The 24,020-nt window shown below is 44.2% G+C and overlaps 1 protein-coding gene across 4 annotated transcripts in view; it reads left to right on the top strand.

Moving 5' to 3' along the window:
- The window catches only part of ARHGAP21 (Rho GTPase activating protein 21), a 291,419-nt gene that overhangs the window by 157,121 nt on the left and 110,278 nt on the right, over window positions 1–24,020 (top strand). For all 4 annotated transcript variants that reach the window (XM_063921621.1, XM_063921620.1, XM_063921622.1 and 1 more), the window contains 3 exons: window positions 1,446–1,538; window positions 6,175–6,253; window positions 14,672–14,726. In XM_063921621.1, the coding sequence (XP_063777691.1) occupies window positions 1,446–1,538; window positions 6,175–6,253; window positions 14,672–14,726 (227 nt within the window). The remainder of the gene's footprint in view (window positions 1–1,445; window positions 1,539–6,174; window positions 6,254–14,671; window positions 14,727–24,020) is intronic.

Raw genomic sequence — 24,020 nt, 5'->3', positions numbered from 1 at the left:
GAGATTGTGCTGATCGTGATCCGTACGTTCATTGTTTTCTTTTCTCAAATCCATTGCACACCACAGATAACGGCACCTTGTTACACATGATTTGCTAATAGGGTTACATAAATTACTATATGATCTTGTCATTTTATCAGTTTATGAACTACAGCCTTATTTTTTTTTGTTAGATAAACGTATTCTGATTTTCCAGCTTTACTTTTCAAAGCTTTATTGCATCTTAATTTAAATTGCAATCACCGTTTATTTATTGTTAGCGTTTATATTGCGCACAAACTGAAATATGCTTTTAAAAAGCTGCTTTGTCATTCATATCCATCCCTGACCCAACAGAGCTTGCAATCTATATTCGCTATCACATTTTTGGTAGAAGTCCAGTATTGTTTGTGAGTGTGTGAGTGAGTTTAACTCACAAAAACACGTGGAACACATACAAACTCCACACATGTAGGGTCAGGAATTAAACTCATGATCTCAGGGCTGTGAGAATGTATTGCTAACCACTCCACCAACATGCTGCCCAGCTTTTGTTGTCATTGTAATATTTCATTGGAAAATCTTAGTTAAGATTCTATAATTCCAACTTGGGTTTCAGATCCCCTCTCACTATTCTAGGATTGGTCAGGAAGTGCTACAATGTAGCAGCTGCAGCTTTTTTCCAATACAAGTTCCGTTGTGCTCTGTATACAGACTCTGTCACACACAATATACAAGTGTCATATCAAATTAATCAGCACAGTCTCTTAGTGCGTACTATTGGTATTGTGTTGCGCCTAAAACGCATTTTTGCATTAAAAAAAAAAAAAGACTCCCCACATTAGCAGAGTTTCCACGGGGTATGGCGTCTTGAGGCTGGATATATGAGGACACATCTGTAACATTCATGCCTGCATTCTGAATATGCATAACATACCACACCCACGTGGATCACGGCTGTCCAATGGTATTAACTTATCTACACAACTTTGTGGTGAATATATTTTTAATATACTTCCTATACTTTAGGAATTTACCCTAATGGAAAGATGCAATTAGGTGCAGAGTTTTCCCTGCATCTGATTGAACACGGTGCCCGATTTAGTTAGCTGCGGGAACACTGCGCTCTAATCCCCAAAAGCAGGATTGTTCTCACAGGGGACAGGATAAATAATTGAATAGTTCCGAGGAGTAAAACCTGGAGCTTTTCCCAGCACTGCAAACCCCGCACCTAAATGAATCTCACCAAAAGTTTTCTACTTTCAGAAAAAGAACTCCTGTAATAATTCAGGTGTGTTTCGGTCATCTGTCTTCCCTGTTGTTTTTGACCAGAAAGTAAATGTGTATTTGGAAATAGTTTTCTTCATTTATTATATATTTTAAACACGCTTATTGTCTTTTATATGTTAATAAAAAAACTGCTAGAAAGTCAGTTTGTTTAACGTAAGCATCATTTCTTCCTGCAGGGAGGCAAAGAAACAGGTTGGAGCCAATGGACACCATATTTGTGAAACAAGTTAAGGAAGGCGGTCCGGCTCATGGAGCAGGATTATGTACAGGTACTTTATTTGCTATAATTTCATACAAATTAGCCTTCGGAAATAGGCCTGTGTGATTCTCACATCCTTTGTGTGAGTTGTACCAATGATGCTGCAGTGTCACATGACTTAGATCACATGGTATGTATGATAGATTAATGTTTAGGAGAGCATTCTTTCAAGTACAGGAGTGAATCCAGTTAGGTGCGAGTTTGTTTCATGAAGCTCGTAGACTTCGTACGAGTGCGCGTTTCCAAGAACTGTGAGATCCAATTAGAAATACCTATTTGTGGTAGTCACTGCAAAGGAGGTGCACATTTCTACAAAATGCAATCTGGATGGAAAAGTGGGGAGACCTTCCTGGACACCAAAACAGTGACAACTTTGTCAGTGGAATCATATAGTCTGTTAGTGGGCATAAATGAAGTACTGGAGTCTTTTAAAAGGTGTCAAATGACTAATGTATGCATTTGTTAACAATGGAATTTTTTTTAATTACAAAGGAAGCAAAAAATTAAAAAAAATTTAAAAAAATGTGCTTTTGAAGTAATTTTAGGTGACTTTAAATTCTGAAGAAAAATGTAAAAAAAAAAATTGAGATTATTTTTTTTTTACTTTAAATTTGGGATTCATAAGAAAAAATGACCTGTAATTATTTGCTCAATTTAGATAACTTAAAACTTCCAAATGCCTAATTAGTAATTGGGGAGAGGGAGGGGGGTTTGCAAGGGGGTTCTGCAGCAAGTCCCAACATTTTTACCTTAAAATGTTTTCCCATTTTACACCCTCAGTTGGAGCGCACAAAAAAAACGTGAATTTCCTCTGAAAAAGCAATGTGAGTTTGGAATGCAAATACAGCTCGTACTGTAAATTTGCCATGAAAGTGGCTTGCACAAGCCAGCTTGCACCTAATTGTTCCCACACTGCGACCAATGTTTTTAAAGTGTATCTTTTGGCTTTTGTTGTTTTGTAAGATGACCCAACATTTGGCCTACCCTAGGTTCTAGTGACGTGTTAAAAATGCCACCGAGACTATTATTACACAGTGTTTGCAGTGGTCACATTATTGCAGATCTCTTAGGATCACCGCATCTGTGGCTTACTCTCTGTTTCTATAATTAATAGACAAACGTCTATTGGTAATCTGTCCTGAGAGCTGGTTCAGTCATTCATGCCATCCTCCTGGCACTGCAGATGTGCTGAGACATATAACCTCATACTGCAATACTGTGTATTACAGAGGCAGGAGAACTGCATGGACACACGGATGTACAGACCCAGCAAATACACAAATCAATCAGTGCTGCACAGGTATTAAAACCAAACCGTGTGGGCTTTACTTTAACTGCACAACCCCCGTTACCGTGGAGAATTCACTATAATCTGGATGATGCTTTATGGTCCATTCCCCAGCTTGTTGGCCCTGATTATGCCTCGGTCAATAGTGCCACTGATTACTTTAGAATGCAGTTATTTATGATGCCCATGGAAATAGCTGTCCCCTGCATTCTGAATAAATTGCTCATGCATATTGTAGTCTGGCTGTTTGACACTAGTACTGAGATGATCCTCTGGGGAACAGTTAGAGCAGTCTGATGGCTTCCCAGATGAGGTGGTCAGAGTTAAAGCTCCCATAGATTTGGAGGAATCAGTATAAAATGCCGGCGGATGGGATCCGTCATGATCCCGGCAGCAGGATCCCGTCTGCTGTAATGCCGGCAGCTGGGCGAGTGCTAGAAAGCCCCTTGCAGGCTCGCTGCGGATGTCATGGACACCCACAGAGGGAGAATAGACTGTGGCGCCGGTATTCCACCACTAGTCGGGATTCACCGTCGTCGGCATTGTGACTGCCGTCATCCAGACTAGCGCTATTTTAACCGCTTTCCGATTTGAAGCCATCCAGGTCTAAGACGGCCTAACTGGCCACCAGGCCTGTGATGTCCTATGGGTAGTACTCCCTGCCCTGGATTCTTGCATCCCAGGGTTCCCCTGGTCACCTATGCAGTTGGTTTCCCATTACAGTGAGTACAGTTGGTGATAGGCACACTTTTTCTTTGGCTAAATCTGGCATCATATGCAGTGTTTTTGTACCCCACTTGTGTTTCACAAGGATACACAGTGTATAACAGGCATTGTACAACATCCATTTAGGATGCAGACAAAACAAGGAACTATCCTGTCCTCACAGCGAGCCGGTGTCCTTGTGTTTTAATGTTAGTAAACGCAGAAATTGTGGATTCTTTTTTATTTTGTTGTAGTTTGTTAAATAACTGTTTAGGGTTTATTTTAGTGTGAAGATGAAATGGTTAAAATAAAAAAAATATATATATTTGAAATGATCCCTTGAACTCTAAAACACACAGTGAAATGGTAAGTTCTTACCTTTGGTCTGATGCTGCCCCACCTGTATCTGCCTGGGAACACGACTTCCGATTAACCTCCCCATTATCTTGCTTTTTGTATGAATAGTCAGCTTGCGGTATTCACCATTTATGTGTTGGCGTGATACAGTATGTATGTGTTGTGATTCCTAGCTCCGAGTCACTTTTATGGGACTCGCATAAATTCCAGATTGCTTATTGTTCTAGAATTTATTTGTATTACTTGTGTCATTGTACAGTATGCGGAAGTGATGTACAGATGGTTCCATGTTTATCTTGACCTTTAATAGGATTAACTGAGATTGGGCAGTCGGATTTAATCCCCTGCTGTAATGACTTAATCCCCTGCTGTATTGTTCTCTGTATTGTATTGCAGCTGAGAACAATAGATGAAGGGTTTATGTTAATAAACCATGTTGTGACTAGGCGCAGCAAACTAGCCAAGATAACCGTGGACCCATCTGTAACTGCCCATGTGTAGTGTTCCCAGTTTGTGACATACAATAAAGGGGGATACACACGGAGAGATCTGACTAGATTGCTTAGATTTTAAGCATGGATCTCTCTGTGTGCATGCCCCACAGGAAGAGTTATCAAGCATTAAATGCATACATAATGCTTGATAACTCTTCATCTCTGTGGTTACACTTGCTAAGCAGCTTAGCCCCAGCTGCTGCTCCCCGCTTTGAAAGAATGCTATCTTGAATTGTAGCTTGAATTTCTGATTAGACAACAGTTTGATAGTGATTTCACATGGTAATATCTTTGGGCTTGATTGCATTTCCGCTCAAACTGAAGGAAGGACATGTAGGAGACGTCTCCGTAGAGGAGACACCTTCTGCATGTAGCTGCAATCACAGCACTGCGGCCAAAACAGCAAGCTGGTATCCAACGTAGCTCCAGCTTACTCAGCTGACCAATGTAAGCGGGCGCTGTGAGGTCAGCATGGCTGGGGCAGGTGTATTAAGCCTGGAGAAGTGTTAAAGCTGCGATATGTGTAGGGGAGGCCAGTCCCGGAATCGAGATCCCGGTATTTAGGCCAAAAAATACCTGGGATTCAAACCCGGGATTGGAAGCTCCAATCCCGGGGATTGCAGAATACCTGCCCCATTGTCGGGCAGCGTTGAGCATCCTCAGGAGGCTCAGACACTGCCCAGCTCCCCGTGCACCCGGCAGTGTGTACTGCGCAGTGTGACATGTCAGAGCTCATGCTGCGCAGTCTGCTGCCTGGACCGCACCTCGCCACCCGCGAGCCTTGCGACCCACGATGGTGAATCTGCCTCCAGCCGCCTGCTCCACCAGACCGCACCTTGCCACCCGCGAGCCTGGTTCCCACCTACGATGGTGAGTATTTGTGTGGGCTGTGCTGGGGTGGGCGGGTCTTCAAACCAGTCCCAGGAATTCCAGGATTGACCTTTTTTCAATGCCGATGCCTGGGATTGGCCTCTCTAAATATGTGGAAAGTGATAACCTTCCACTTATCACTGTTTTATCACTTCTCCGGCCTTAATACATTTGCCCTTCTGTTTGGTAACACGCAGACCCCTGGATCTCCCCTCGCAGTAAACGGGTTGACACGCCCCTGTTTCTGGGAACGCAGGCCTCCCCCTGCCCCTTTCCCACCCCCTCAATGGGCAGTGGCAGAAGGGAAGTGCGGGCAGAATCGCAAGGCCCATTATGCACAGAATGGACCTTATGCAGCCACAGATTCCTGATAATTGAGAATCTGTGTGTGGATACAGAAATGCAGTCAGGTCTATATCGGGCCCTTTGACAGCTGTACTTAGAGAGATATATATATATATATATATATATATATATATATATCTCTCTATCTAGAGAAGTTGCACTCGCATACTGAACTGTCACAACTGCTGGGGTGCAATGGCCAGAGATCAGTTCCCTCCAGAAGCTGTCTCAAACATAGAAAAAGTGACCAGGAACGCACTCGCCAGTCTTCTTCAATAGGGAAACTAAGATTTCTTTAATTCAGCTCACATAATTTACAGGGTCCAGGTATATATAGCAAGCCTAGTTTATGTTTTGAGGTTGTATTTTTTAATCTATTCTTTATATTGAATAATGCTTGTTTATTATCATTGTGTTTTGTGATTTCATTACAACATTGGGTTGTTTATAAGTAACAAAATAGAAGTTTAAATCCATATTTTTGTAATTCCACCTTTCTAGAATAATCTCCATTGTGGTTTGTAACATTTCTGCAAAATATTACTATTTCTATAAAGGTCTGTAATATTTATTTTCTGTTATCCTAGGGGACAGAATCATTAAGGTGAATGGTGAAAGTGTCATTGGCAAGACATACTCCCAAGTGATTGCTCTAATTCAGAACAGGTATGTAACAGCCTGTACCGACATCCTTGCGACATTACTTACTTACTAAGCCTTGGATGGAGATAAAGTAGCAGCCAATCAGCTCCTAACTGCCATGTTACAGGTTGGGTTTGAAAAATGACAGGAGCTGATTGGCTGGTACTTTATCTCCATCCAAGGCTTAGTAAATAGACCCCTAAGTTCCCTCCGTGTAAGCGGTTTGCATATCTTTTTTTTCTATACTGGCAGTCGGGATCCCGGCGGTCAGGATACAGACGCCGGAATCCCGACTCACAGGGGCTATTCCCACTTGTGGGTGTCCACGACCCCCGTAGAGTCGGAATAGAACCTGTGGCGAGCGCAGTGAGCTCGCAAAGGGACTCTTTGCGCTCGCCTGCTGCCGGGATGCTAACCGTCCGTAATTCATACTGATCCCATATCTTCATGTATTGGACTTTTAAATATATGTGATATTGATTCTGTACAGTAGCACAAGTCTGAGTATATTTTATGAGATATATAAATGTACTCGTGTTTGCGTTACATGGTGAAGTGAGTTTGACTAACTGTTGAAATAACTTCCAATAAACACTTAAGAGAAATGAAGGGTATTCTAATCCACCCCTACACACATGCCTGTAGTCTTGTAACCCTGTGTGCTGTAGTGTTACAGCATGCTACATCAGAACCTATAAAAATGGCACCAGATGAGCCTATGTGTTTTATGATGTGGGATGGTCTCTGTGTGACTACTATAAGGCTTGTACACTCACAACATATTTGTCTAATGTTCCAGAATGTGTGAGATAGTCCAGAATTTCATAGAGTTCTCCATTATTCCCAGGAGAGAAGGGAACCATCCCGGATCATACTGCAACGCGGCTTGCTGCATGCTGCTATTCGCAGCCGGAGATCGCATTAATGGAGCGATCATCGGCTGCCAATAGTCATGGCCTGGCGCGCAATGCAGCTTCGCAGCAAGATGAGCATGGTTACATATGTAAAGTGTTGCTCAACCTTTATGTGTTTCGTTGTGTAATCATGTAATTTCATCAGAGTCAATGAAACATGTCATCCTTTACAACACATTATATTAGATTTTACTCTCCTTCTGTGTGTCAATAAATGTTTAGGATATAAACAGATTTCCAGGTAAGGACTTGTGTCTGGGAGACTGTAGATTGTTTGCAAATTCCTTACTAAAGATTCCTGAACATGCATTGGGAATCTCTTCGTTATCATGTATTGAATTTATGAGAATACCTATTTTTGAGATTTCTCACTATTACTACTACTACATATCATTTCTCTATCGTCCTAGTGGATGCTGGGGTTCCTGAAAGGACCATGGGGAATAGCGGCTCCGCAGGAGACAGGGCACAAAAAGTAAAGCTCTAGGAACAGGTGGTGTGCACTGGCTCCTCCCCCTATGACCCTCCTCCAAGCCTCAGTTAGATTTTTGTGCCCGGCCGAGAAGGGTGCAATCTAGGTGGCTCTCCTAAAGAGCTGCTTAGAAAAGTTTAGCTTAGGTTTTTTATTTTACAGTGAGTCCTGCTGGCAACAGGATCACTGCAACGAGGGACTTAGGGGAGAAGAAGTGAACTCACCTGCGTGCAGGATGGATTGGCTTCTTTGGCTACTGGACATTAGCTCCAGAGGGACGATCACAGGTACAGCCTGGATGGTCACCGGAGCCTCGCCGCCGGCCCCCTTGCAGATGCTGAAACGAGAAGAGGTCCAGAATCGGCGGCAGAAGACTCCTCAGTCTTCTTAAGGTAGCGCACAGCACTGCAGCTGTGCGCCATTTCCTCTCAGCACACTTCACACGGCAGTCACTGAGGGTGCAGGGCGCTGGGAGGGGGGCGCCCTGGGAGGCAAATGAAAACCTTTTTTGGCTAAAAATACCTCACATATAGCCTCCGGGGGCTATATGGAGATATTTAACCCCTGCCAGAATCCATTAAAGAGCGGGAGACGAGCCCGCCGAAAAAGGGGCGGGGCCTATCTCCTCAGCACACAGCGCCATTTTCCCTCACAGAAAGGCTGGAGGGAAGGCTCCCAGGCTCTCCCCTGCACTGCACTACAGAAACAGGGTTAAAACAGAGAGGGGGGGCACTAATTTGGCGTTAGAAATATATAAAAGATGCTATAAGGGAAAACACTTATATAAGGTTGTCCCTATATAATTATAGCGTTTTTGGTGTGTGCTGGCAAACTCTCCCTCTGTCTCTCCAAAGGGCTAGTGGGTCCTGTCCTCTATCAGAGCATTCCCTGTGTGTGTGCTGTGTGTCGGTACGTGTGTGTCGACATGTATGAGGACGATGTTGGTGAGGAGGCGGAGCAATTGCCTGTAATGGTGATGTCACTCTCTAGGGAGTCGACACCGGAATGGATGGCTTATTTAGGGAATTACGTGATAATGTCAACACGCTGCAAGGTCGGTTGACGACATGAGACGGCCGACAAACAATTAGTACCGGTCCAGACGTCTCAGAAACACCGTCAGGGGTTTTAAAACGCCCGTTTACTTTAGTCGGTCGACACAGACACGGACACTGAATCCAGTGTCGACGGTGAATAAACAAACGTATTCCTTATTAGGGCCACACGTTAAGGGCAATGAAGGAGGTGTTACATATTTCTGATACTACAAGTACCACAAAAGAGGGTATTATGTGGGATGTGAAAAAACTACCGTAGTTTTTCCTGAATCAGATAAATTAAATGAAGTGTGTGATGATGCGTGGGTTCCCCCCGATAGAAAATTATGGGCGGTATACCCTTTCCCGCCAGAAGTTAGGGCGCGTTGGGAAACACCCCTTAGGGTGGATAAGGCGCTCACACGCTTATCAAAACAAGTGGCGGTACCGTCTATAGATAGGGCCGTCCTCAAGGAGCCAGCTGACAGGAGGCTGGAAAATATCATAAAAAGTATATACACACATACTGGTGTTATACTGCGACCAGCGATCGCCTCAGCCTGGATGTGCAGAGCTGGGGTGGCTTGGTCGGATTCCCTGACTAAAAATATTGATACCCTTGACAGGGACAGTATTTTATTGACTATAGAGCATTTAAAGGATGCATTTTCTATATATGCGAGATGCACAGAGGGATATTTGCACTCTGGCATCAAGAGTAAGTGCGATGTCCGTATCTGCCAGAAGATGTTTATGGACACGACAGTGGTCAGGTGATGCAGATTCCAAACGGCACAAAGGTGTATTGCCGTATAAAGGAAGAGGAGTTATTTGGGGTCGGTCCATCGGACCTGGTGGCCACGGCAACTGCTGGAAAATCCACCGTTTTTACCCTAAGTCACATCTCTGCAGAAAAAGACACCGTCTTTTCAGCCTCAGTCCTTTCGTCCCTATAAGAGTCATATCTGCCCAGGGATAGAGGAAAGGGAAGAAGACTGCAACAGGCAGCCCATTCCCAGGAACAGAAGCGTTCCACCGCTTCTGCCAAGCTCTCAGCATGACGCTGGGACCGTACAGGACCCCTGGATCCTACATGTAGTATCCCAGGGGTACAGATTGGAATGTCGAGACGTTTCCCCTTCGCAGGCTCCTGAAGTCTGGTTTACCAAGGTCTCCCTCCGACAAGGAGGCAGTATGGGAAACAATTCAAAAGCTGTATTCCCAGCAGGTGATAATCAAATTACCCCTCCTACAACAAGAAAAGGGGTATTATTCCACATTATATTGTGGTACTGAAGCCAGAAGGCTAGGTGAGACCTATTCTAAATCTAAAAAAATTTGAACACTTACAAAGGTTCAAATCAAGATGGAGTCACTCAGAGCAGTGATAACGAACCAGGAAGAAGGGGACTATATAGTGTCCCGAGACATCAGGGATGCTTACCTCCATGTCCAAAATTTGCCCTTCTCACTAAGGGTACCTCAGGTTCGTGGTACAGAACTGTCACTATCAGTTTCAGACGCTGACGTTTGGATTGTCCACGGCAGCCCGGGTCTTTACCAAGGTAATGGCCGAAATGATGATTCTTCTTCGAAGAAAAGGCGTCTTAATTATCCCTTACTTGGACGATCTCCTGATAAGGGCAAAGTCCAGGGAACAGTTGGAGGTCGGAGTAGCACTATCTCGGATACTGCTACAACAGCACGGGTGGATTCTAAATATTCCAAAATCGCAGCTGATCCCGACGACAAGTCTGCTGTGCCTAGGGATGATTCTGGACACAGTCCAGAAAAATGTGTTTCTCCCGGAAGAGAAAGCCAGGGAGTTATCCGAGCTAGTCAGGAACCTCCTAAAATCAGTGCATCATTGCACAAGGGTCCTGGTAAAGATGGTGACTTCCTACGAAGCAATTCCATTCGGCAGATTTCACGCAAGAATTTTTCAGTGGGATCTGCTGGACAAATGGTCCGGATCGCATCTTCAGATGCATCAGCGGATAACCCTATATCCAAGGACAAGGGTGTCTCTCCTGTGGTGGTTACAGAGTGCTCATCTTCTAGAGGGCCGCAGATTCGGCATTCAGGATTGGATGCTGGTGACCACGGAGGCCAGCCCGAGAGGCTGGGGAGCAGTCACACAAGGAAAAAATTTCCAGGGAGTGTGATCAAGTCTGGAGATTTTTCTCCACATAAATATACTGGAGCTAAGGGTAAATTTATAATACTCTAAGCTTAGCAAGACCTCTGCTTCAAGGTCAGCCGGTATTGATCCAGTGGGAAAAACATCACGGCAGTCGCCCACGTAAATAGACAGGGCGGCACAAGAAGCAGGAGGGCAATGGCAAAAACTGCAAGGACTTTTCGCTGGGCGGAAAATCATGTGATAGCACTGTCAGCAGTGTTTCATTCCGGGAATGGAAACTGGGAAGCAGACTTCCTCAGCAGGCACGACCTCCACCCGGCAGAGTGGAAACTTCATCGGGAAGTTTTCCACATGATTGTAAACCGTTGGGAAATACCAAAGGTGGACATGATGGCGTCCCGTCTGAACAAAAAACGGGACAGGTATTGCGCCAGGTTAAGAGACCCTCAGGCAATAGCTGTGGACGTTCTGGTAACACCATGGATGTACCAGTCGGTGTATGTGTTCCATCCTCTGCTTCTCATACCTAAGGTACTGAGACTTATAAGACGTAGAGGAGTAAGAACTATACTCATGGCTCCGGATTGGCCAAGAAGGACTTGGTACCCGGAACTTCAAGAGATGCTCACAGAGGACTTATGGCCTCTGCCGCTAAGAAGGGACTTGTTTCAGCAAGTACCATGTCTGTTCCAAGACTTACCGCAGCTGCGTTTGACGGCATGGCGGTGGAACGCCGGATCCTAAGGGAAAAAGGCATTCCGGAAGAGGTCATTCCTACCCTGGTCAAAGCCAGAAAGGAGGTGACCGCACAACATTATCACCACATGTGGCAAAAATATGTTGCGTGGTGTGAGGCCAGAAAGGCCCCACGAAGAAATTTCAACTCGGTCGATTCCTGCATTTCCTGCAAACAGGAGTGTCTATGGGCCTCAAATTGGGGTCCATTAAGGTTCAAATTTCGGCCCTGTCGATTTTCTTCCAGAAAGAAGTGGCTTCAGTTCCTGAAGTCCAGAAGTTTGTCAAGGGAGTATTGCATATACAACCCCCTTTTGTGCCTCCAGTGGCACTGTGGGATCTCAACGTAGTTCTGGGATTCCTCAAATCACATTGGTTTAAAACCAGTCAAATCTGTGGATTTGAAGCATCTCACATGAAAAGTGACCATGCTCTTGGCCCTGGCCTGGACCAGGCGAGTGTCAAATTGGTGGTTTTTTTCTCAAAAAAAGCCCATATCTGGTTGTCCATTTGGACAGGGCAGAGCTGCGGACTCGTCCCCAGTTCTCTCCCTAAGGTGGTGTCAGTGTTTCACCTGAACCAGCTTATTTTGGTGCCTTGCGCCTACTAGGGACTTGGAGGACTCCAGGTTGCTAGATGTTGTCAGGGCCCTGTAAATATAGGTTCCAGGACGGCTGGAGTCAGGAAAACTGACTTGCTGTTATCCTGTATGCACCCAACAAACTGGGTGCTCTTGCTTCTAAGCAGACTATTGCTAGTTGGATGTGTAATACAATTCAGCTTGCACATTCTGTGGCAGGCCTGCCACAGCCAAAATATGTAAATGCCCATTCCACAAGGAAGGTGGGCTTATCTTGGGCGGCTGCCCGAGGGGTCTCGGCTTTACAACTTTGCCGAGCGGCTATTTAGTCAGGGGCAAACACGTTGGTAAAATCCTACAAATTTGATACCCTGGCTAAGGAGGACCTGGAGTTCTCTCATTCGGTGCTGCAGAGTCATCCGCACTCTCCCGCCCGTTTGGGAGCTTTGGTATTATCCCCATGGTCCTTTCAGGAACCCCAGCATCCACTAGGACGATAGAGAAAATAAGAATTTACTTACCGATAATTCTATTTCTCGGAGTCCGTAGTGGATGCTGGGCGCCCATCCCAAGTGCGGATTATCTGCAATACTTGTACATAGTTACAAAAATCGGGTTATTATTGTTGTGAGCCATCTTTTCAGAGGCTCCGCTGTTATCATACTGTTAACTGGGTTCAGATCACAGGTTGTACAGTGTGATTGGTGTGGCTGGTATGAGTCTTACCCGGGATTCAAAATCCTTCCTTATTGTGTACGCTCGTCCGGGCACAGTATCCTAACTGAGGCTTGGAGGAGGGTCATAGGGGGAGGAGCCAGTGCACACCACCTGATCCTAAAGCTTTACTTTTTGTGCCCTGTCTCCTGCGGAGCCGCTATTCCCCATGGTCCTTTCAGGAACCCCAGCATCCACTACGGACTCCGAGAAATAGAATTATCGGTAAGTAAATTCTTATTTTATGCAATTTTTGTACTGTTCTCTTTCATTCTAATTTCCCACCAGCCCAGGGCAGGTAGACCACTACTTTCCCTCATGGCCATTAGACTGCACCTCATATCAGTCACACTGTCCCAACATCAGGTGTAAGATGGCGGACCTAGTGGAAAAAGTTATCACACATTGAGGTGCATAGTGTGATCAGATTTCCAAGTCTAAAAGGTAAATAAGCAGCTGAAATTCATCACCAATTTGACGATCTGTATGGTGATAGCTCATGTCACGGAAACAGGTTTGGGTTTGGTGCATTGCCTTTAATTACGGCAGGACAGATGTTCAAGATGGACAGCGATCCGGCCTGCCTAGCACGTACACCACTGGCCTATGCACCAAACCTGTTCCCGTGACATGACGTTATCACCATACATCTCTACAAGTTGGAGATGAATTTCAGCTGCTGATGTTCCGTTTAGACTCCGAAATCTGATCACACTACGCACCTCAATGTGTGACCATGTTTCCGCCCGCCCCACCATCTTACAACTGATGTTGGGACAGTATCCCCAGTATCCAGTTAGCCCCGAAAATGTTGCAATAGCAAACAACTATGGCTTTTCATGATTTAAGAAAAAAATAAATTCAAGGTTGTTGTTTCTTTGACGCTATCCTGTTACGTATGAAAAAAAAAGTAGATTTTTTGCTTAAAAATACATAGGGTCTGTGAAAAAACGCAGACCTGTGTATTTTTGCAGCCGATGTAAAAAAAAAAAAACCTTGCAGATCGTGGATTTGGCTTTGTCTGCCTCAGGCAGTCAAAATCAAACCCCCAAAAAGTGCCAGCATCGGGGGATAAGCGCCGGCTATCAAGGCTAATTGGATATCCCCCGACGAATCTCTTAGCTGCAGGTAATTACCACACCTAATTGGATACCCCTGTATGACTGATGTGAGGCGCAGTCCAATGGCTGTGAAGGGATACAGTGGTCTACCTGCTCTGGCCTGGCGGGAAATTAGCAAGAAATAGAGAACATTACACAAGTGAGAGCGTGAGATTACCATACTTATTGAACCAACTCATACAAACTGTTGAATATAACCTATAAATTATATTTGCAAAGATGTGTGATAAATACACGGGTGCTTGTGACAACAGTATATTTGTGAAAAGTTTGTAATCTTGGGGAACAACTATTTCTTATCGCCAGGATCTTGTGATATCTTTACTGTGGTCTGAAGACAAACATGGTAAAATTACGGGTTCTGTATAAATTGTCGACATTCATTATTTAGAGTACAGCATGTCATTAGGGAATACATGTCCAAATGTTCATTATGTCTACATGCACTTTTCCGACTTGAGACATGTCAGTACTGCTACAAAAAAACCCAGTTGAAATGTCTACACCTAATCCTGACATTTGTATTGCTGACATTGTAACCATGTTGAAATCGTAACATTTGGCATTCTGCTGTCGACATAATGACTGCCTACATTGTGAATGTATATGTGCTTGCTGGATGACAAATGGTCTTATAATAACTATTACATTATTATAGGAGATGTAAATGTTTTAAAACTGACAATTCCATTTCAAATTGACGAGATTTCTAACACTTTGTTGCAGTGGATCCACCTTAGAACTTAGCGTGATGCCAAAAGATGAGGACATTCTGCAGCTGGTAAGTCTTGCATGGAAATACTTGTTATGACATCACTGAAGATGTCGCGTTTCATTTTATGTCTATTTTCTGATTTTAAGTTGTTTTCCACCGTCATATAATTTTAAATTAATTGATTAGTCCTAACTTGCATCCACTTTTATATATATTTTTTTTTTTATTCCTTCGCGGTTTTTATAATCGTATAGTTACTATATTTATTTTAATTCCTCAGAAATATAACACCAATTTACTCAGTGCATCCAGTGCAGGGAGCTCAGGGGAGCTGTGTCAGCTCCAAGTGCTATAAAAAATGAGACAGCTGTGTCTATTGATATTAATACACAACTATGTGCCATACTTAGTAAAAGTTGCAGGAGACGTGTAAGCCAATAGACGTATCAAAGTCGTCTGAGGGTGAAACTTTCAAAACTCATAAATGCACATTTTAATTTCCCTACATTTTGTGTTGCTCCTTCTGGTGCTAAGCGGAGTTCATGAATCAGAGGATTAGTCATATGGCACAGCCATGTAGGGAGTGAATTGTTAATCTTTTAGAACACACACTTAGTGAAATTATGTTTTTTGCCCTAGATTTTGGCTATTTGCATTCAGTGCAATGTTAATTACACAACAGAATGACTTTCAGTGTTTAGGTATTTTTAAAGTTGTGTTCTAAATTTTCAAACACTACAATTTAGAAAAATGATTTCCCACACCCACTTTCACCCTTTAATTGTGTGGGTCACATACACCTGGTAGGATCCGGTCTGAAGATCAACAGTGTCTAGGTCGACAATGTTTAGGTCGACCACTATAGGTCGACAGTCACTAGGTCGACATGTATGGAAGGTCGACAGGGTTTCTAGGTCGACATGTGCTAGGTCTAAAGGTCGACATGAGTTTTTCACATTTTTTTTCTTTTTTTGAATTTTTTCATACTTAACGATCCACGTGGACTACGATTGGAACGGTAAAGTGTGCCGAGCGGAGCGAAGGCACCATGCCCGAAGCATGGCAAACCATGCGAGGGGACGCGGTGCACTAATTTGGGATCCCGGTCACTCTACGAAGAAAACGACACCAAAAAAAAAAATCCTCATGTCGACCTTTAGACCTGTCGACCTAGCACCCCTGTCGACCTTCCATCCATGTCGACCTAGTGACTGTCGATCTATAGTGGTCGACCTAAACATTGCCGACCTAGACACTGTCGATTTGATGAACCACACCCCACCTGGTATCTCCTTCTGTGCTGTTGGGATCTATGATGAGATCTGCGAGTAGTCTGAATGCAGAGGCCTAAGCTGGCCTCGCTCTTGTTATACAGTAACACTGCTTCAGTGTCAGGAGTGGAAGTTGGGCTAAACTGCGATCTCTTTGAAGTAAACTCACAATTTGGGCTTTCTTGAAAGGAAGGAGGAGGGGGTTGCAGGAGAATGATTAGGTCATGGGCAACCAAGTTTGTTGTCACCTTTTTTTTTTTTTTGATGGCCGTATACTGCCCTTGTGATGCCCATGTTGCCTTTTTAATTCCAATCGAGGAACTCTCTTCTCACGCCCTTTCGGCCGTTCTGCTTAAAATTTGCTGCCAGTTTGATGAAGTCTGCCCACCAGTCATTGCGGCCCACAGTTGGTCAACATCCTGTGATGCAGCTTTCTGATTTCAGTGTGCCCTTGGCTAATTACCAACCCTTGAAGGACTAGTGTTAGGTAAGAGGGCCACAGCCCGAGTGCTGAGTGACTTGTCTGTTTTTTTAATTGTCTACATTGGTGTACAGTCACAATGTATTGAATCTGGTTCATTGTGCCAAATGGCCTCATCACGAGGGTCTGTAAGAACAATTAGCAGGCAACATGCAGATAAAGGATGTTAAGCAACTGGATTTCCAGGAGTTCCAGATGAATGCATAAAAATAATTTTGAGGGCCACATGTGGATAAATACTTGGTATTGGGGGCAGTTGTGTGACGTACGCCTTCTGCCTTGGCGTGTCTTGCTTTCATTGACAGTCCTATGTTTCCTCATAAAATATTTAAAAAAGAAATGCCCCAATTGTATTCATCTTTATCCATGTTGTACTAATGCTTCAAATAGATGTTATAATAAAGATGAATAGTTAGCACCAAAAAAAAATAAAAAAATCTCATTGCCTCACCGCCCACCCATTATCACACAAAATACCCCCTCAGTTTTGTTTGCTCTGTGCAATTATGGAAATATTAAGCCTGTAGTTTGTCTGTCACTGTTATTAAGAAAAAAAGTGTAAAGTCATTTAATAATACTGTGTTACTTGCTTCTATCCCATGCTTTCCTTCAGGAATTGCTCATTATACAGTATATATTAAAATATATTTTTTCTTATTGTTGGGCGTAGTAATGATTTCATACAGCCAGAGAGTTTTTATGTGTGTGCCAGTGTTTTGTGTCTTTACAATACTGTTATAAATAAAGAGATGTTAAAAAAAAATAAAGGAAAAATAAAAATAAAGTAGTACATTAACATTGCCTTGTATTAGGGGAGAGCAGATATGAGGCTAGTACTGTGCAGCTTAGTGTTTACCATTGCACATCCTGGCACACTGCGCTTGCTGCGGTTTCCTAAACAACGGAGCAAATGGTCAGGTATATTTTTCTTCCAAATTTTTTTCTTAGAATGTATTCATCCGTTACAATTTGTTTAACTATGCAGTCATTTCTGTTTGTCCTGTCTCTCCTCTAGGGGCAGATGTACGAAGCTTTGGAGAGTGATAAAGTACCAACAAACCAGCTCCTGTCATTTTTCAAACACAGGGACAGATGTATTAAGCCTGGAGATGGCATAAGGAAGTGATAAGCCAGTTATAAGTGCAAGGTGATAAATGCACCAGCCAATCAGCTCTTAGCTGTTAATTTACTTATTAGAGCTGATTGGCTGGTGCGTTTATTGCCTTGTACTTATCACTGGTTTATCACTTCCTTATGCCGTCTCCAGGTTAATACATCTGCCCCACAGCCTACAGTTAGGAGCTGATTGATTGGTACTTTATCTGTCTCCAAGGCTTGGTACATCTCCCCCACAGTGACTTTACCAACCTGAAGTATTGCTAATGAACTATGGGTACTCGTAATACACTTGGTAGAGAGAGGGTCTCTGTCGTACATAAAGTATTTTTAAAGCAAGTGTCTTACTTTTACATTGTCAAAAGTAAAATCATTAAAAACTTACTAGTGTCCATTTAATTATTTGGAAGTAAGAAGGAAAAAAAAAAAGCAAAATATTTAGTATTCTGATCACTCTCTCCAGCGATTAGTCCCTGTGTCCATGCTCCAGTAACCGACATGCCTACTGATGTTACATTACTTATCTTGGAGGGTTTCCAAATCAAATGAATTCCGACCAAAGGAAAGGGGAGTGGGGGTGGCCAAATGGAAAGCCCCCACTGACTGCATGTCTGTGTCTCAGTGTGACATGTGCTGTTAATGGACAGGTGACTTGGCCATATAGTCAGGTTCCGATTTCACTATACTGTTCACTGTGGGACTGTTTTCAATGTTGCTTTTGTCGTGTGAACGTCTAGAGCGCTCTGAAGTCATCCGCCATGAAGCTGCAGCATTATTTAGTCTATAGTACACATGAACCAGTGCTTCCAGCCGTCAGTGGCACTGGTTACAGTGCAATTGTTGAAGAGCCTGTGGAAGTAACACCAATGTAGACCAGGGTTTCAAAATGTAAAAAAATGTAATCCTATTGTTTGTTCAGGGTTTACCCCATGATCCCGCTGAGCTTATCTCACTTCTCCCAGGCAGCCCCAGGGGTAGCCCAAGATGGGTGTGGATCGTTGGGTCGACATTAACTAGGTTGACCACTGTTGGTCGACAGTGACTAGGTCGACACCTGGAAACGGTCAACATGGAAAAGGTCGACATGAGTTTTATTTAAATAAATAAAAAATTGGTGTTTTCTTCGTAAAGTGACCGGGAACTCCAATTACTGCACTGTGTTCCTTCGCTCGCCATGCTTCGGGCAAGGTTACTATTCCCAATCGTAGTCCACGTGGATCGTAAAGGATGAAAAAGTTTTAAAAAAATTATTAAAAAAAACAAAACTTGTGTCGACCTAGTGACCATGTCGACCAATAGTGGTCGACCTAATGAGTGTCGACCTAAGTGCTGTTGACCTAAAGACCGGATACCCCCAAGATTATCCCCCCAAATTTTCCTTTTGCAACTCTGAGCCCCATGTGCTACTCCTATCTGTCCTATCCTCCTGTGCTCTGTTCTACAATCCAGCTTTACAGATGCACTCCCTGGCGGCTGGATGGGGGATGAGCTGAGTGCACCACACTAGTCACTCCTGCGCTGTATCATTCCCGCACTCACTCATCTTATTGGCTGCGTTCTGCACAGATGAAGATAGTGTGTGGGAGGGGGGTCTGGACAATGTGATATACCGGATCCTGCCACACAGGCCCATGTCTGTTATGCCCTTATTCATACCTTCATTAAAATTACGTTCTCCTCCATTAAAGGGAACTTTTCACCTACACCCACAATTGTGGCACTCATGGAGGCTGAACCAATCATTAACCATTATCATTTCACCAGGTGGTTGGCACAAATACCTCATGCAGTGAGGTCATTGGTGAATTAATATAGACTGCATTCAGCATTGTGCGGATGGAAAGGGAGTAAGCCAGTTATGCAATTAGCTATGCTAGTTTTGAAATTCAAGCTAAATGATACATATCTCACCCTGGCAGCCTGCATTACCTTAATGCCCCAGTAGGTGGCATTTAAGAGCCAGTATGTCTCAGTGACCCATCACCGCTGGCTTACTAGGTCCTTTTCATAAAATGTGGGTAGGTGTATGTATGTGTGTGTATGTGTGTGTGTGTGTATATATATATATATATATATATATTTATTTATTTATTAACAGTTTCTTGTATAGCGCAGCAAATTCCGTTGCGCTTTACAATTTGAAATAACAATAACAAAATGGGTGATAACAAACAGTCATAGAGGTAGGAAGGCCCTGCTCGCAAGCTTACAATCTATAGGCAAGCTTACAATCTATAGATATATATAGATATATATAGATATATATATATATATATATATATATAGAAAGAGAGAGAGGTTTTTTTTAAATGGACAATGAGGACACAACTGTCAGTGTCCTTTCTGTGTGGCCAATGTGAAGAGTAATTTTTGTTTCGCCAGAAAATTATATTTGCCAGTGTTCTTCCGCTGTGACATGGCGGACAGAACATTTTCTTTATACGTCACAGAGCCTTTGCGGTGCTTCATTATTGTTAGGTAAAAGTAATGGTACATAAAGCAGGCTATCACCTGCAGACAAGTAGACACAGCAACTTGTCACCTCATGCCTCAGTGAGGCCAGTGATGTCACTAGGCTCCAGCAAGCTGATAGGATGACTGTCCTAAGCCGCAGAATGTTTCCTTTGCTGTGTGCAGGGGAGGTTACACATAAATGATCATAGGTAGGCTATGGACCATTTGTTGCAGGAGTATAGCTGTCATGGTCCACAGCCTGTGTAAGGATTGCAAGAGTCGTAGATAGACATCACTTAACATACTAAGTGATGATATAGCACCTGTCTATCGCCATCCGGTTGCTGGTATACTTGGCTGTAATTGTGAAATGCTTCCCAGATCTGAGCCTGAGGAAGTTCTCTGTCAGAGCAATATCAGGCTATGTTAGGGCAATGCTATCTGGTCTCATAAGCAGAACCGATAGGAAATATTATAACGGCCATCCCAGTTACATTTGCATTAATAAAGAATGAATCCTTTCAGACACTGTTGCCATCTTGGTAATTAACCTTTTGTACAATTTTACATGTTTACACGGAAAATGTATCTCCCATTCATTATTAATTCACTTGTGGGTTTTGCTTGCCGTTAACAAACTCTTGTATAGTTCGGCGCTGTTGTTATCTCCCCCGGTGACGGCTCAGGTCAGAAGCAGAACATGGTCATCTAGAATGCCCTGCTGCAGTAGTCTTGGAGCTCTCATACATTATATACAGGCAGGGATGGGCAGCAAAAGCGTTTCCACAGCAGGTTTACAACAGAAATATCATCTTGTAACCTGTATGGTGTATATATATATATATATATATATATATATATATATATATATATATATATGTGTGTGTATTTCTCTAACGTCCTAAGTGGATGCTGGGGACTCCGTAAGGACCATGGGGAATAGTGGCTCCGCAGGAGACTGGGCACAAAAGTAAAGCTTTAGAACTACCTGGTGTGCACTGGCTCCTCCCCCTATGACCCTCCTCCAAGCCTCAGTTAGTTAGATTTTTGTGCCCGAACGAGAAGGGTGCACACTAGGTGGCTCTCCTGAGCTGCTTAGTGAAAAGTTTAGTTTTAGGTTTTTTATTTTCAGTGAGACCTGCTGGCAACAGGCTCACTGCATCGAGGGACTTAAGGGGAGAAGAAGCGAACTCACCTGCGTGCAGAGTGGATTGGGCTTCTTAGGCTACTGGACATTAGCTCCAGAGGGACGATCACAGGCCCAGCCATGGATGGGTCCCAGAGCCGCGCCGCCGGTCCCCTTACAGAGCTAGAAGACAGAAGAGGTCCGGAAAATCGGCGGCAGAAGACGTCCTGTCTTCAACAAGGTAGCGCACAGCACTGCAGCTGTGCGCCATTGCTCTCAGCACACTTCACACTCCGGTCACTGAGGGTGCAGGGCGCTGGGGGGGAGCGCCCTGAGACGCAATAAAAACACCTTGGATGGCAAAAAAATGCATCACATATAGCTCCTGGGCTATATGGATGCATTTAACCCCTGCCAGAATACATAGAAAAACGGGAGATAGGCTCCGCCCCCTTATCGGCGGCCTTATCTCCTCAGCACACTGGCGCCATTTTCCCTCACAGCTCCGTTGGAGGGAAGCTCCCTGGCTCTCCCCTGCAGTCACTACACTACAGAAAGGGTTAAAAGAGAGGGGGGCACTAATTACGCGCAGTATTAAATAAAACAGCAGCTATAAGGGGAAAAACACTTATATAAGGTTATCCCTGTATATATATAGCGCTCTGGTGTGTGCTGGCAAACTCTCCCTCTGTCTCCCCAAAGGGCTAGTGGGGTCCTGTCCTCTATCAGAGCATTCCCTGTGTGTGTGCTGTATGTCGGTACGTTTGTGTCGACATGTATGAGGAGAAAAATGATGTGGAGACGGAGCAGATTGCCTGTAATAGTGATGTCACCCCCTAGGGGGTCGACACCTGAGTGGATGAACTGTTGGAAGGAATTACGTGACAGTGTCAGCTCTGTATAAAAGACAGCGGTTGACATGAGACAGCCGGCTACTCAGCTTGTGCCTGTCCAGACGTCTCATAGGCCGTCAGGGGCTCTAAAGCGCCCGTTACCTCAGATGGCAGATATAGACGCCGACACGGATACTGACTCCAGTGTCGACGGTGAAGAGACAAATGTGACTTCCAGTAGGGCCACACGTTACATGATTGAGGCAATGAAAAATGTTTTACACATTTCTGATAATACGAGTACCACCAAAAAAAAGGGGTATTATGTTCGGTGAGGAAAAACTACCTGTAGTTTTCCTGAATCTGAGAAATTAAATGAGGTGTGTGACGTGGGTTTCCCCCGATAACAACTTATAATTTCTAAAATGTTATTGGTATTATATCCTTTCCCGCCAGAGGTTAGGGTGCGTTGGGAAACACCCCCTAGGGTGGATAAAGCGCTCACACGCTTGTAAGGGCTCTACCCTCTCCTGAGATGGCCGCCCTTAAGGATCCTGCTGATAGAAAGCAGGAGGGTATCCTGAAATGTATTTACACACATACTGGTGTTATACTGCGACCAGCAATCGCCTCAGCCTGGATGTGCAGTGCTGGGTTGGCGTGGTCGGATTCCCTGACTGAAAATATTGATACCCTAGATAGGGACAGTATATTTTTGCCTATAGAGCATTTAAAAGATGCATTTCTATATATGCGTGATGCACAGCGGAATATTTGCCGACTGGCATCAAGTCTAAGTGCGTTGTCCATTTCTACCAGTAGAGGGTTATGGACACGACAGTGGTCAGGTGATGCGGATTTCAAACGGCATTTGGAATATTGCCTTATTAAAGGGAGGAGTTATTTGGGGTCGGTCTTTCAGACCTGGTGGCCACGGCAACAGCTGGGAAATCCACGTTTGTACCCCAGGTCGCCTCTCAACATGAGAAGACGCCGTATTATCAGGCGCAGTCTTTTCGTGGACAAGCGGGCAAAAGGTTCCTCATTTCTGCCCCGTGACGGAGGGAGAGGAAAAAGGCTGCAGAAATCAGCCAGTTCCCAGGAACAGAAACCCTCTCCCGCCTCTGCCAAGCTCTCAGTATGACGCTGGGGCTTTACAAGCAGAATCAGGCACGGTGGGGGGCCCGTCTCAATGAATTTCAGCGCGCAGTGGGCTCACTCGCAAGTAGACCCCTGGATCCTTCAGGTGATATCTCAGGGGTACAAATTAGAATTCGAGAAGTCTCCCCCTCGCCGTTTCCTAAAGTCGGCTTTACCGATGTCTCCTTCTGACAGGGAGACAGTTTTGGAAGCCATTCACAAGCTGTATTCCCAGCAGGTGATAATCAAGGTACCCCTCCTGCAACAGGGAACGGGGTATTATTCCACACTGTTGTGGTACCGAAGCCGGACGGCTCGGTGAGACCGATTCTAAATCTAAAATCTTTGAACACTTACATACAGAGGTTCAAATTCAAGATTGAGTCACTCAGAGCAGTGATTGCGAACCTGGAAGAAGGGGACTACATGATGTCTCGGGACATCAAGGATGCTTACCTTCATGTCCAAATTTACCCTTCTCACCAAGGGTACCTCAGGTTTATGGTACAGAACTGTCACTATCAGTTCAGACACTGCCGTATGGATGGTCCACGGCACCCCGGGTCTTTACCAAGGTAATGGCCGAAATTATGATATTCCTTCGAAGGAAGGGAATTTTAGTTATCCCTTACTTGGACGATTCCCTGATAAGGGTAAGATCCAGGGAACAGTTGGAGGTCGGTGTAGCACTATCTCAGGTAGTGTTGCGGCAGCACGATTGGATTCTCAATATTCCAAAATCGCAGCTGGTTCCGACGACTCGTCTTCTGTTCCTAGGGATGATCCTGGACACAGTCCAGAAAAAGGTGTTTCTCCCGGAGGAGAAAGCCAGGGAGTTATCCGAGCTAGTCAGGAACCTCCTAAAACCGAGCCAAGTCTCAGTGCATCAATGCACAAGGGTTCTGGGTAAAATGGTGGCTTCCTACGAAGCAATCCCAT

The sequence above is a fragment of the Pseudophryne corroboree genome, chromosome 5 (assembly GCF_028390025.1).
Source record: "Pseudophryne corroboree isolate aPseCor3 chromosome 5, aPseCor3.hap2, whole genome shotgun sequence".
Taxonomy (NCBI): domain Eukaryota; kingdom Metazoa; phylum Chordata; class Amphibia; order Anura; family Myobatrachidae; genus Pseudophryne; species Pseudophryne corroboree.
This window is presented reverse-complemented; position numbering and strand designations above follow the sequence as displayed.